The 13025-nt window shown below is 24.7% G+C and overlaps 2 protein-coding genes and 1 non-coding gene across 5 annotated transcripts; all 3 read right to left on the bottom strand.

Annotated features, from left to right (window-relative positions):
- Positions 1 to 452: 452 nt before the first annotated feature.
- LOC108001733 (sorting nexin-13) lies at positions 453 to 6303 on the bottom strand. Of its 3 annotated transcripts, none has more exons than XM_017062914.3 (10): positions 6133 to 6303; positions 5443 to 5555; positions 5267 to 5366; positions 5119 to 5205; positions 4900 to 5024; positions 4261 to 4822; positions 2639 to 4201; positions 2209 to 2397; positions 1913 to 2127; positions 453 to 1834 (listed from the first exon to the last, which is right to left on the bottom strand). In XM_017062914.3, exons 2-10 carry the CDS (start codon positions 5553 to 5555, stop codon positions 1504 to 1506), a joined length of 3285 nt encoding a protein of 1094 aa, XP_016918403.1. In that variant the 5' UTR covers positions 6133 to 6303; the 3' UTR covers positions 453 to 1503. The 3 variants fall into 3 exon arrangements, with proteins under 3 accessions (XP_016918403.1, XP_016918406.1, XP_016918405.1); XM_017062917.3 differs by having other exon boundaries at positions 5657 to 6139; XM_017062916.3 differs by having other exon boundaries at positions 5662 to 6139.
- A 454-nt stretch (positions 6304 to 6757) lies between these two features.
- Positions 6758 to 9579, bottom strand: LOC108001670 (vacuolar fusion protein CCZ1 homolog). Its single transcript, XM_062078505.1, has 10 exons — positions 9134 to 9579; positions 8933 to 9023; positions 8728 to 8821; positions 8393 to 8608; positions 8139 to 8314; positions 7893 to 8036; positions 7680 to 7825; positions 7331 to 7592; positions 7108 to 7235; positions 6758 to 7017 (listed from the first exon to the last, which is right to left on the bottom strand). The coding sequence occupies exons 1-10, from the start codon at positions 9210 to 9212 to the stop codon at positions 6965 to 6967; spliced, it is 1389 nt and encodes a 462-aa protein (XP_061934489.1). The 5' UTR covers positions 9213 to 9579; the 3' UTR covers positions 6758 to 6964.
- Positions 9580 to 12648: 3069 nt separating this feature from the next.
- On the bottom strand, positions 12649 to 12839 carry LOC114578043 (U2 spliceosomal RNA). The gene has a single exon (XR_003698628.1). It is a non-coding gene; the product is annotated as a U2 spliceosomal RNA (small nuclear RNA).
- Between the last annotated feature and the right edge of the window lie 186 nt (positions 12840 to 13025).

The following is a 13025-nucleotide window of genomic DNA, read 5'->3' as shown; positions in this document are numbered from 1 at the left end:
TTCGCTCACTTTTTTCTCTCTTCTCGTCGCGAGTTCCCCCGCTATTATTAGTAACTACGGTTAATCGATTCGGGGTAATTAACAAGTTTCTTTATCACAGCTTTTGAAGTACAAACCTGATTAATCACTGTGATTTTTTAACAGAAAATTAGTCAAAAAATTAGTTTTTCATCTTTGACCTTCATAACATGGTATCAAATCTTCAATTATACAACTTTATAGATTTAATTTCTTTTTTCTACCTTTTTTATGTGAAATATTTGTAATGTATTTCACAAATCATAAATTTCAATAATTTTGATTTAATGTTTTAGATCTTTAAAAAAAAAATAAAAAAAATAAAAAAAAAATGTTTATATTTAAAAAGAAAATTTTCAAGAATATAGCAGTCAATTATAACTTTTCTATAATAATGCTAGATAGGGATGCGAGAAGAGAGTAAATAGTATCGATTTATAAACAATTTCTTTAATAATAAGTAAACGATGACAGATATGGCGCCTTAACACGATAGAAATAACGTTTATGTATATATACAATTGTACGACATTTACAATAATTTTACACTGTCGTTGAAAATAATTATCCATTAACGACAAGAGAATTAAATTAACATTTTACAAACTTATAACTTACCAAAGAGATTTTCTCCAAAAAAATTCAAAATAAATAGAAATTTTATATTACCTTTTTTCCCTCACTACATGCGGATTTAAAATGGCACAATATATTGAAAATCTTTTACGAATTAAGTATATATATTCGCGACGGTTTGTATGGTAAAGAATAACGCCGTCGTGAAAAAGTTGGTCTTCTAGTACACGTGTAAAAAGTGTTCTTTTCTTTTTTCATATTTTAATGTGAAGTACATCGTTGAAATGCAAATTGGAATGCATAATATCCTTAAATATGTGTGTCTCTATGAAATAATTAAGAGATTCGTTAAGTCGAAACCTACTGTTGAAAGTGCTCGAATTAATTCGTGCATTTTTTTTTCTCATAATTATATCGTTTATTAAACTTATTTGGCCACTGAATTACTGCACTTTTTTACTTGAATATACATATTAGAAATTGAAAGATTACGATTCAGAAAGTTTTTTTTTTAAACTTTCAATTTGTTCCCAGTTTGAAAAACGATTTTCGTTCTTTATTCTTCTTTTTTTCACTTATTGCAATGAAATGGACTGAGATAATAATGTACACGATCGCTTAGTTTTAATAAGTTAGATAATTTTTCACATGAGCATGGATTGACGTCCTTTATATTTTACAATTCATCTAGGCATGAGTATTGGTTCCTAATTTTTTCTGTGAACTATTTATTCGTCTAAATGATTTCTCCAAATCATTTACAATCAAAGAGAAATCAATTGCTCATCCAAAAATGTTGAATAATCATAATAATCACTTATTCCACTATCTAGTTTCTGTTCTTTGGCGCAGATAGAATTCGACGAAAAGACTCATAAATTGCTAAATTCCAAAGAACATTATTAGATCTTAAGATTTTTGATAGTTTTTGTTTTGTACTCGTGGTGAAACTGAATAAAGTTTTCGGAAAATATCCACCAAATTATTCTGAGGAAACAGAGTCTCTATAATTCCTTCTAGAAGCACATACAGAAGTCTTCTATTGAGCACAGGTCGTTGGAAAAGTTCAAATACTCTCAGAAGACCTTTCCTGGTTGTTTCACTGCCTATGATATGTTTCAATTCATCCGAAAGACATGACAGAAGAGCAATCTTGGCTGCTACTCTTGTTCTATTTTTCATTTCTGTATCTCTGGGCGGTTTCTTGTCGGCTTTAATCCCATTGGGCCAAAAACTATTCCTATAATGTAATATAATGTAATATAATTAATTAATCTTAATTAATTATTAATAATTATTTATGGTAAAATTTATTTACTTAAATAATTTTAAATAGCCTGCTACTCTAGCTGGACTTGTTAATAAAGAAACATATTCGACTATTCTTCGATTTACTATATCTCCAAACATTGTACGAATGATTTGCCTCAGTAACGTAATTATTCTTCGTCTAAGCCATTGATTTCTTACTTTTAGATCAAAGATTTCATCCATTAGAAGCAACATTATTCGTAAAGGAATGTTATCATCGGTCTAAAATAAGAAAAAAATATAAATTAAGATATAATAATTAAATTTGATTATTAATATAGTTTAAAAAGAAAAAATAAGTACCTCCACATCTAGACTAGCACCAACTTTAGTGTTTTCATATAAGGCGCTTGATTTCTTTGGATTGCCAAAAAATTTACTTATATTATCCATAACACCATCTACAGTATTCAGCATATTATCTGGCATAGTTTTCACTGCTTGAGTTACGCTTTTCATTGATGTTTTTAATGGATTCATCAGAGTATCTATCTATATTAAATTAAAAATTAAATATCTTTTATAATGTTCTTATGCATATGTGAAATGTATTAAGTAACTGAAATTCTTTAAATAAAATACTTCTAATTACTTTTATTATATTTTTTAATTGAAAAACAATATAATTATAAAAAATGCATAAAAACAATATAAAAATGTATACATTCTTACATTTTTGTCTATCTTTAATTATTTTCAGTTGTTGAAAAAATATTTTAATTATTATACTTACTGTTTTGGATATCTGTCCGCCGGTAACACCTTTATCGTAATCCCCTTGCTCCAAAAAGTTCAATAACAAATTTTGTAAACCCATATGTCCCTCGACAATAGCTGGTTTCGTTAATTGATGCAACCAGGCGTTCAACATCAACATTCTTCTTTCCAAAACTGTTCTCTCCATATTATGAAATGCCTTTTTTGCCGGAAAAGGAATTTTTGCTAGATCGTAATATTTTTCTTTAATCTTTTGATGAAGATTGTAGAAATCAGAATATCTTCTATAAATGTGCCATTTTTCTTGATAACCAGAATCATAATTTTTAGTTACAGCCACTGCATAGATTCCATAAGTCTTTCCACGATCATTAACTATACCAGTTTCAATAATTTTTGCAGTTATTTCAAATTTTCCTTGCTGTAACTTCTTAATGGCATTCTGATCATAAGTATTCTCATCTAATTTAACAAATTGATCTACATTCGATTCCAAGAAAAAAGAAATGTCTTTGCCCTCAGTAATATGATCTGTATCCATGCTTGCTGCTTTCCGTATGCTTTTCATAGTTCTCATATTAATTTCAGAATCAGGTTCAATTGTTCTGTTCTCATTTGGCTCTACAATGCTAGCTAAACTTGTAGAAGAATTAGATTTTAATTTACTGTCCTTTAATTCAATTTTAGTGTCTTCAGATTTATATATCTCGGATATTTCATCTAAAGTTTCCAATTCATTATTAGTACTTGACAAACTAATACTATCTAGAGATTTTGTATCTTCTTCAGATGTTGGATCCTTCAGAAGATCTAATTCAGCGAGAAGTTTTACATAAGCTACAGATTTTTTAAAACCTGGTAGGAATCGATCTTCATTTTGCAATTTTTCATAACAACAAGCTCTAAGATCATCAAACCATGTTTCTTTTACAGATTCAGTTCTTATTCTAGTCAATAAAGTTTTTACTAAGGCATCATCCAATTGTAACTTGAGGGATGCTTTGTCGCCGAGATATTGCTGATAGATTTTAGTAGCTGCTTCCTTTAAATTTTCTAAATCTGTATTTTTACGTTTAGTACCCATAAGACCAGGAGTTATTTGGGTTGCATGTAGCTTTTGTAACTCTATATTCGATATTTGTTGCTCTGCTGAAACCCTCCAACCATAAATGTTCAGATAAAAAAACAAATATGATTCTGCATTTATGGAAGTCATGTAATCAATAAAGTAACTTAATGCAATATTATTTTTTAACAATTCATCTAGAGGTAAATTCACTAGTTTTTGTCCGGGTATCAGTAACCTATTCCAATCGGGCTGAGCACCAATTCCATCAGCTTCAGATTCTAATCCTTCCTGCATTCCGATAATTCTAGTTTCCAGAATTTTTTTTACATAAAGTAAACTGTTTAATTGTTGTTTCACTAACAGATCATCTTCCCCCCCAGAATCCTTAGAACGAAGATGAGCTATTTCTTTACAAACTATATTTTTCGTCGCCGTTAATTCATCTAAGCTATCTGTTACTTTGATCACTGTTAGAAACACATCACTGGGTAAACCACCTTCTTTAGCACACTAGAAAAATGAAATTATTAGATTTCGTTTATAATTTTTACATTGCCTTTATAACTTACCAGCCATATACATGCCTGATTAATATAATCAGGATCAGAAAATAAATCCAATAATGGTTTAATTATCACGTTTACTAATAATTCCCTCAAAATAAATCTCACAGTCAAGCAATCAAAGTCTCCCTTTGGTAACACAAGATATAACAAAATTTCAGATATTTCTCCCAGAAATTCGAGTTCTTGAGTACTATTAGTGCATAAAAGATCTCTACAAATTAAATTATTCTCCATCTGTACTTCCAAATCAAAGAATATTTTTTCTAATGATTCTTCCTCTTTCTCTTCATTACTTTCAATAGGTTCAGTAAGAGAGCATAAATTGGGAATGTAAAATTTAGATTGGGAATACCAAAATACATCTGTTTCACTTTTATTTCGTCTGTGCGTTGGTATCTTTTTAGGAGTACCACTAGAAGTACTTGAACTAGTACTACCTTTCTGTACTTTTTTCGTTCGAAGTTGTTTTATTCTTGCTCTTGCTTGTCTATACAACCTAACATGAGAAGCTGCATCGTCTACAAGGCGTGTGGTTAAATATGGTATCCAATCTACACCTTTCACTCTAATTAGAAAATTAGATTATTTCAAAAAAAATAAAAGTAAAATTAACAAATATTTTAAATTATATATATTATGTACCGATTTGCAATATTGATAGCTATTTTTTGAGCAGTATCTCGAACAGAATATATAAACTCTTCATCATCTGTAATAACGCTGTACCATGGTTCCACATAATCTCTGATTACAAAATCTAATATTTCCTACATAGAGGAAAATTATAAATCGCTATGTTATTTTTTCTATTTTACATTGAAGTACATAAAAATAATAAAAGTTCATAAATTGATTATGTACTTGCAGGGACTCATCAATAATACGGCTGCCAGTGATTCTTCTATCTAAAGTAAAAGTCATCTTCTGTTTAGATAGATCTAGAATATACTAAAATAAAAAAAGAATTATTAAAATTTTTAAATATTAATTTAATTTAATATCTATTTACCTGTCGTAACTTTTCAGTCTTCTTATCTAAGTCTTCTCTTTCAGATTTAACTGCATTGTCAAGATTTGCGCCATATGTTCTATATATACATGTCATTATTCTACAATAAAAGATATAAATTAATGTTTTTGATATTAAAATATACACTATATAAAATAATAACTATTGAATCATACCCTAAAATTAAGGCAAGTAGACAAATGAATAACTTCACAATCATTCCAATTCCAACAATATATACTAGTAAAGCAGCTACAACTCCAAGAAGTCCATATAGTGGAACGTTCATCTGTAAAAAAAATGTAATATAGAACATATTAAAATAAGATAGCTACATTATAACAAAGTATAATAATAATTCCTGATTTAGATAATAAATGAAAAATGTACATTACTGGAAATTTCCTATTTGATGGTCCTTATCAATGATCAGTATGAAGTATAGTTTTCTCCTCGCATTATCGCGAGGTTGAATTTTCATTTATTCTCACTATAGAATTTTATTTTCACCAAATCATCTTTCCCCGTTTTAGTTTTTTTAATTTATTCAATATCAATATCATATCACAATACATCATTCAACAATTGTCAAATTGACATTTAGAGTATGGATCGGAAGTTCAGGTTTGAGTAAATATAAGAATGAGTAGAGGCAAGAAATAGAGATAAAATTTCTCAAAATTAAATTTTAATAGAATAAATAACAAAAATATTAAAGGAAAATTATTTCATCAACTAGTGCGTGCTCAATAAGAAAATTTGCGCACATTAAAGTAGAAATAAATGTCGACGAAACAATATGTTCCGTCTGCTACGGTAAAGTCGATCATTGGACACGCGCGCGCGCGCCATTCTTGTATGCTTACCTTTGGATTGCCGGAAAAAAGGTTGTGTACATACAACTACGCACATATTGCGGTCTTCATACGGTTCATTGCACAAAACAGGTCAACTAATTAACAGTTTATTTATATCTTTACAAGTGAACATTAATCCAGCAAATACGTCCGACGACATGTCTGATTAATTCTGAGTATGAATGTTAGTGGCGCTTTCGCGCGCCAACTTTATGCATATCACATGTACTATTCGATTATCTACGATTTAAATATAACTCAATTTTGATTAATTTTGATTTTTTAGTAATATTAATTAATGATAATTTAATTTCAAATTTTTTCATTATTATACAATTTACAGAAAATTTTAAAAATGATTAAATGATGATTTTAACAAATTAAAAAAAAATATGATCAATAATATGAAAATAGATCTTTATTCAAGATCACATATTATTGTTTATCACTTGATATCAATATTTTATTAATAAGAATTAAACTATATAAAATATATTGTAATTTAACAGAAAGTAAAATATAAATTGATTTATAAATTTGTTTGATTTGTATTATTTAGTTGATCTAATAATAGTTATATTATTTGAAAATATATCATTTTAAAGCATTTTAAATACATTAAAAATATATAATATATATGTATATATACAAATTTTATATTTTACATTAAAATTTATATATTATATATAATATTATAAATTATTTCTATAATTACAATATTAATTTTCTTAGATTATATATTGTTTATACATTAATTAAAAGTGTAAATAATTATTTAGTCGTTGTATAAAATATTCACTGAATATTTATACCCAATAAATTTATTAGATAGATTTTTTTATTAATGGAAAAATATACTTTTTAATTCTTTTTCACAAAGTTTTTTAACATCATCTGAAATAAAAATTATTATTTTTTATATTATTCTCAATTATATAATTTTAAATTAAAAATCAATATAAAAATACATATTGTCATTATTACCTTCTATTTCCATTATACTTGCACTTTTTTGTTGAATAACTACAAAAAATTCTCTTAAATTCGATAACTTTCCAACAACCCAATAATCACTCATAGTTTTTATGATAATTTCTCCAGCTTCTTTTAATCTAAAATTATAAAAAATATATTTTTTTATTAATCGTCATATAAAAAATTTGTTGTATCATATTAATATTAAAATTTTGTTGTATCATATACTAACTTATTTGTATCATTATATATATCAGTAATAACTCTCAATACTTCAGATGTTGTAAGTACATTAGAACATCGCCTATTGTCTGGATGTATTGTACTCTTATAAGCTAAATTAAGTTTATTAAAATATAAGTATTTGCAAGATTCTGAAGAAACAATTACGTGTTTAGCACATTGTTCTGCAACAGAACTAACAAGTGTAGTCAATTGTGGACCAAGAAAATTATCAAGACTTTTAAAAAAATCTATTAATAAACTTGTTTTACCTGTAAAATAAGCACATTAATTTTATACATATTTTTTGACATTTTTAAAATAAAAAAACTTTAAAATTTAAAAAAAAGGAATCTTACTATCAACAAACAGACATATTGTAGCACTTAATGCTCTATAAACAACCAAATATAATGAGACTGGTTTCGTAGAATAATTAATAAATACTTTAGGAGACTTTCCAATTAAACTTGGCTCATTAATACTAGATGGTCCAGTGACAAATCTATAAGATTTATATAATTCATTATATTGTTGTATATAAAAAAATAAATAATTATATGATTACTAACTTTCCATAATGAATAGTAGTAAATGGTGAAGGTGAATTTCTGGGCAATGAACCCTCATGAAGTTCTTTCTCAAGATGAGCTGGTAAAAGTGTACTTACTAAATAATTATAAACTACTTGCATATCTTCTGGTTCTAAACCACTCCTAAAAAAACAATGTATTAAAAAATAATATAATATGTACTAAAAAATAATATTTAAACTGTTATATATTGTATATGTTATAGTATTTATTTATAATACTAACCACACAACTTGATCATTATAAAGAAATGCAGTGTATTTTACTTGAGAAAACATAGCTTCTACAAGATTCATAAAACATTGAACTCGTAAAAATGTTATTTTATCAAGAGGCAAAAATTGTAAACCTTGAAAAACATCTAAAATATCACTGTTATTTAACTTTAAAGACATTAAATACTGTAAAAAAATGCATTAATTAAAAATTATATTAAAAAAAAATATTATAATAAATATTTTTGAAAATTGAATATTTACTCTTGAATAAAAATGTTCAAGTTTATGTTTCAATAATGTTATAGAACCACATTCAGGTTCATTAATAATAGTATCAAATGATCCCATAAATAGTCTAAACATAACATATGCTTGCTTTAATATAGCTTGACAAACACTGCTAGAAACTTCATCATACTGATATTCTGTATATTTATTACCATCTTTTTCTTTCCATATATATGGTACACCGACAATCTATAAAATGATTACAAAGTTTTAAAAATTTACCAAATATTCAATCTTATATAAAATATAAAATATATTGTATTTTTTAATTTTTTATATTTTTTTTTGTGATAATAATAAAAACTTACCATTACCATCCAAAAATTTGGTTCTGGTTGATAATAAATTTGACGAGTTTTATGTGTATGACAATAATCACATGGTTGTCCAGGATTAAATGACCTAAATTTAAAAAAAAAGATACATAACGTATTAAAAAATATTAATATTAATATGAAATGTTATATGTAATGTTAATTTTTAGAACTTTTATTTTAAAATTAAAATACCTACTGTGCAAATTTAATAATTGCTTCACTCAGACCTATATTTTTAATTTGAATATCTAAGTCTCTTTCTGGATAATAATAAAGTATTTTTTTTTCTTCCTATAGAAAACAAAAATATATAAAAAACATAATAAATAAAAACATATAAAAAAACTTATAAAGATTTTAAAAAATTATAAATATTTCAAAGTTAAATTTGATTTACTTGCCTCTCCTTCTTTTTTTGCATATGTACCATTAAATATATAAAAATGTTCTAATGTAACCTCTGTTTTTGAAGACATTGTAACGAATGATTTAAACAAAAGATAAATATTATACCTTTCTTAATGCCTAAATTCTGGCACAATATATATTTATTTGCACATTTCTAATTTAGACATTTTAGATATTAATTAACAAATTAAAAATAATTTCAAAATCATAAATGGAGTATTATTAACTATAAGATAATATAAATTAAAACTTGAATAAATTTATTTTAAATGGAATTAGATAAAATTAATGTAAAAATTTTATTTTATCAGCATTTCAGCACAAATAAAATATAGGAAAGATATAATATTTTATGGGACTTTGCATGTTCTGAAATACCGATTGCTCAAAAAATCAAAGTGTTTGGTATGCCCTCTAGAAATTATATTCAATTTAATTTCACAAAAATCGATAAAATCTCATTAATAAAGTTAACAGATTTTAAAAATAATCTTAATATTTTTTTTTTCGTAAATATTCTCATGTATTATATATATTGGATTATATTCATGGTTTTTTGATTGTTACAAATAGTAAAAAAACTTATTGAATGAGTAAATTAAAAATTACACTTATATTTTTTAATATAAATAATATCAAATTATGAGATTTTTTTTATAAAAAATAGATTTAATATTATTCAAGCTAAATTAATTTTTACATATTATTCATAAAACTGTAAATATTAAATAAAATGTAAATATTTATGCCAATAAAATGTTTTCATAAAAATTTGATAAAAAATGAAAATATTTTATTATTAAAATTATATGAAAGTTGCAAGTTTTCCCATTTTAATTTTTTTTCATTCGTTTTTTGATTATTGATCAAATGGCATTATTTCTTTAGCGCATAAATTAAAAATATATATAATGCAAATATAGATAAATAATAGAAGGGTAAAGATAGAGTAATTGAAGAAAAATTGGAGAATTAGTGCCATCTCTAGAATGTCGCAAAATGAAATTAATTAATATAAACAAAAAAAGTAAATAATAAAAGGATAGAAACGATAAGAATTGACTATTACCGCCATCTTTTAAATATTTTTAGAAACATTTTTGACACTACTAATTTATACTTTATTTTATCTTCCTAATATTTTCTTAATTCTATCTTCCTAATATCATCTTTCGGAAAAAATGATTTTTCATTCAAAAATTTTTTTATTCAAGAAATGTTTTATTCAAGAATGCTAAAGATTAATTATTACTCTATCTCTTTGTCTTATTATTTTCTATCCTTTTTTAGCTATAGTTTTATTTGGGATAGTCTAGAATTGGTGCTGATTTTTGAATTTTTATTCTATCTTTATCCTTCTCCCATTATTTACTTTTCTATATTTGATCTGCAAAATTTGATTTGATGTGCGATTAAAAAATAGTTTTAATATTTGATTAATTTTCTTTATAAATTCATCATTTTCTTTATAAATTAAAAAAAGAAAAATTTTTTTTTTAGATTTTATATTACATATATTTTTTCTATATACATGATTATTATGTAATGTAACTAAATTTTAACAAATAAAGTATATAATAAATATATATATAATAATAATATATAACATATATAATAAACATATAGTTAATAAATTTTACATGTAATAAATGTAATAATAAAAGGACATATTTAATAAATAGAAGATATATTTAATAAATAAATTAAAGTTTTAATTATAACAATTATAAATATAATATAAAAAAATACAACAAAAATATAATAAGTATAATAGAATTTGTTATAACAAATCTTTAATAGTTTTCTACATATGTTACAATAGAAATATTTTTCGAGTTTATAACAGAAAAGGTAGCAGAATTCAACAGGAAATACTTACAATAGATATATTCTCCAGATTTGTAACAGAAGGGGTAGCGGAATTCAACAGAAAATAGAAATATGAATTTTATTTTTAATCATTCTAGAACAGCAACTTAACGAAATCACGCTTATATAGAAAAGTGATATAAAAATGATACTTTCAAATATAATATATATCATATGCAATTTCCTGAGTATATATATTTTGTTATATTATATTTGAAAACAATCTCTATTTGAATTGTAATATTGTGAATATTATCGTACTTGTCCGCATGAGTTTTCTTATTTTCTTGAATGCGTAAACAATCGAATTTGTGTAATTACATATCATCCCATGATCAAATCTAAATGTACGTTACTGTTACTTCATTATTATTACTTCTGATAGTCGTTCTGGTTGTTTCTACTTGAAACTCTTCAGAATCGGAATCAGAAACGATGGGGTATTAACAACAGTGAAGATAGAAATTGTTACATCTACAGAAAAATGGAATTATCTTTTCTGTTAATTCTGTAATTCATATGCTTTGTTGATAATATTCAACATATTGATAATATGACATATTCAAATTTATAATAATGAAGTATTTTGTCATAAAAAACTTATTTGTAATATTAATATTATGATAATATTTCAATCAATACAATTTTATCAAAGTGATTTGTTCAATGGAGAAAAAATCCAATATCTGAAATCTAAGAATCACAAGTTTTTTGAATTAAATAAATTCTTTTTATAATATTAATGAATACGCATAATTTTGTTGAAATTTAATTATATATATTTAATTCAAGTGTAAAAATTAAATAATTTCGAATTATTTTCTTAAAAATGTATAAATACAATTTAATAATAATTTAATTTTATTAATATAATATTGATTTTGTTTTCCATTATTCTTTGATTTTATTTTATACAACTATAATTTTCTTATATATTTATGTATATATTTTACTTTGTTTTATTATATTTGTATTTATATTTCTTTTCTATTTTTCTATTTCTATTTTTGATTATTTATTATATTTTTCTGAGTCACTCTGATATCATTATGTATAAGACTATATATGTTTTTATTTTATTGAAATGTAAAATAATAATATAAGATATAATAAATATATACGTAATATATATATGTATATATTTGTGTAATATGAATATTTCTAATATATTAAAATATGCAGATAATAAATTGTAGATAATAAATTGTAAAAAATCAATATTTAATTTTTGTTTTTAAATCCTCTCTTTTATTCAATGTTCGTGAAAGTATATATAATATACATGCGCAATACATAGCATTGAATAAAAATTCGAGTGAATTTTAACCAAATTCTCTTATAAATAAAAGTTCGAATCAACCTATATCTCGCTCGATTCAAAAGACATCAAAATATGACTATTTAAAAATTCAAATTACTTTGTTAATAAGATAAAAATACTTCACTTTTCAGTTACATAAAGTAAATTTCTGACGCATTTGGTAGCACTTCCTCACTACTTTTTTTACTGAATGGAATACCAATGTTAGTATTAGTATTCCCGTATACTTGTAGCTAATTCTAATAAAAAAAAGTTTTTTTTTTGAAATAAATTAAAGTTTCTAAAGGAAGAAAAGATTTTTAATTTTTGATATAACTTATTGAGCCGATCTCGACGGCACTGCAATGCCGAGCCGACTCGCGGCAGAAGCGGAGCAAGCCCCGGGGTTCCGCCCGGTTCCAAAAATCAGACTAATATTCTGACTCCCGGTGGGGAGTGTACCAGATATTAAGCTGATAAGAACAGATACTACACTTTGATCTTAGCCATCAGGCCGAGAAGCGATAACTACTTCGGTTTGAAATGCGTCTATTATATACTAGAATACTCAAAAGCACTTGTGAGAATAACTCTGAAGATAGGGAACACCTAGCGGTGAATTTCGATACTACGAATTTCACACATAGGGAATACGGATACTAATACATTTCTATGTATAATAATATATGATAAATGTGTCAATAAAATTAAA

This window comes from Apis cerana, linkage group LG8 (genome assembly GCF_029169275.1).
Source record: "Apis cerana isolate GH-2021 linkage group LG8, AcerK_1.0, whole genome shotgun sequence".
NCBI lineage: Eukaryota > Metazoa > Arthropoda > Insecta > Hymenoptera > Apidae > Apis > Apis cerana.
The sequence above is the reverse complement of the archived record's forward strand: the minus strand, read 5'-3'. Positions and strand labels throughout refer to the sequence as shown.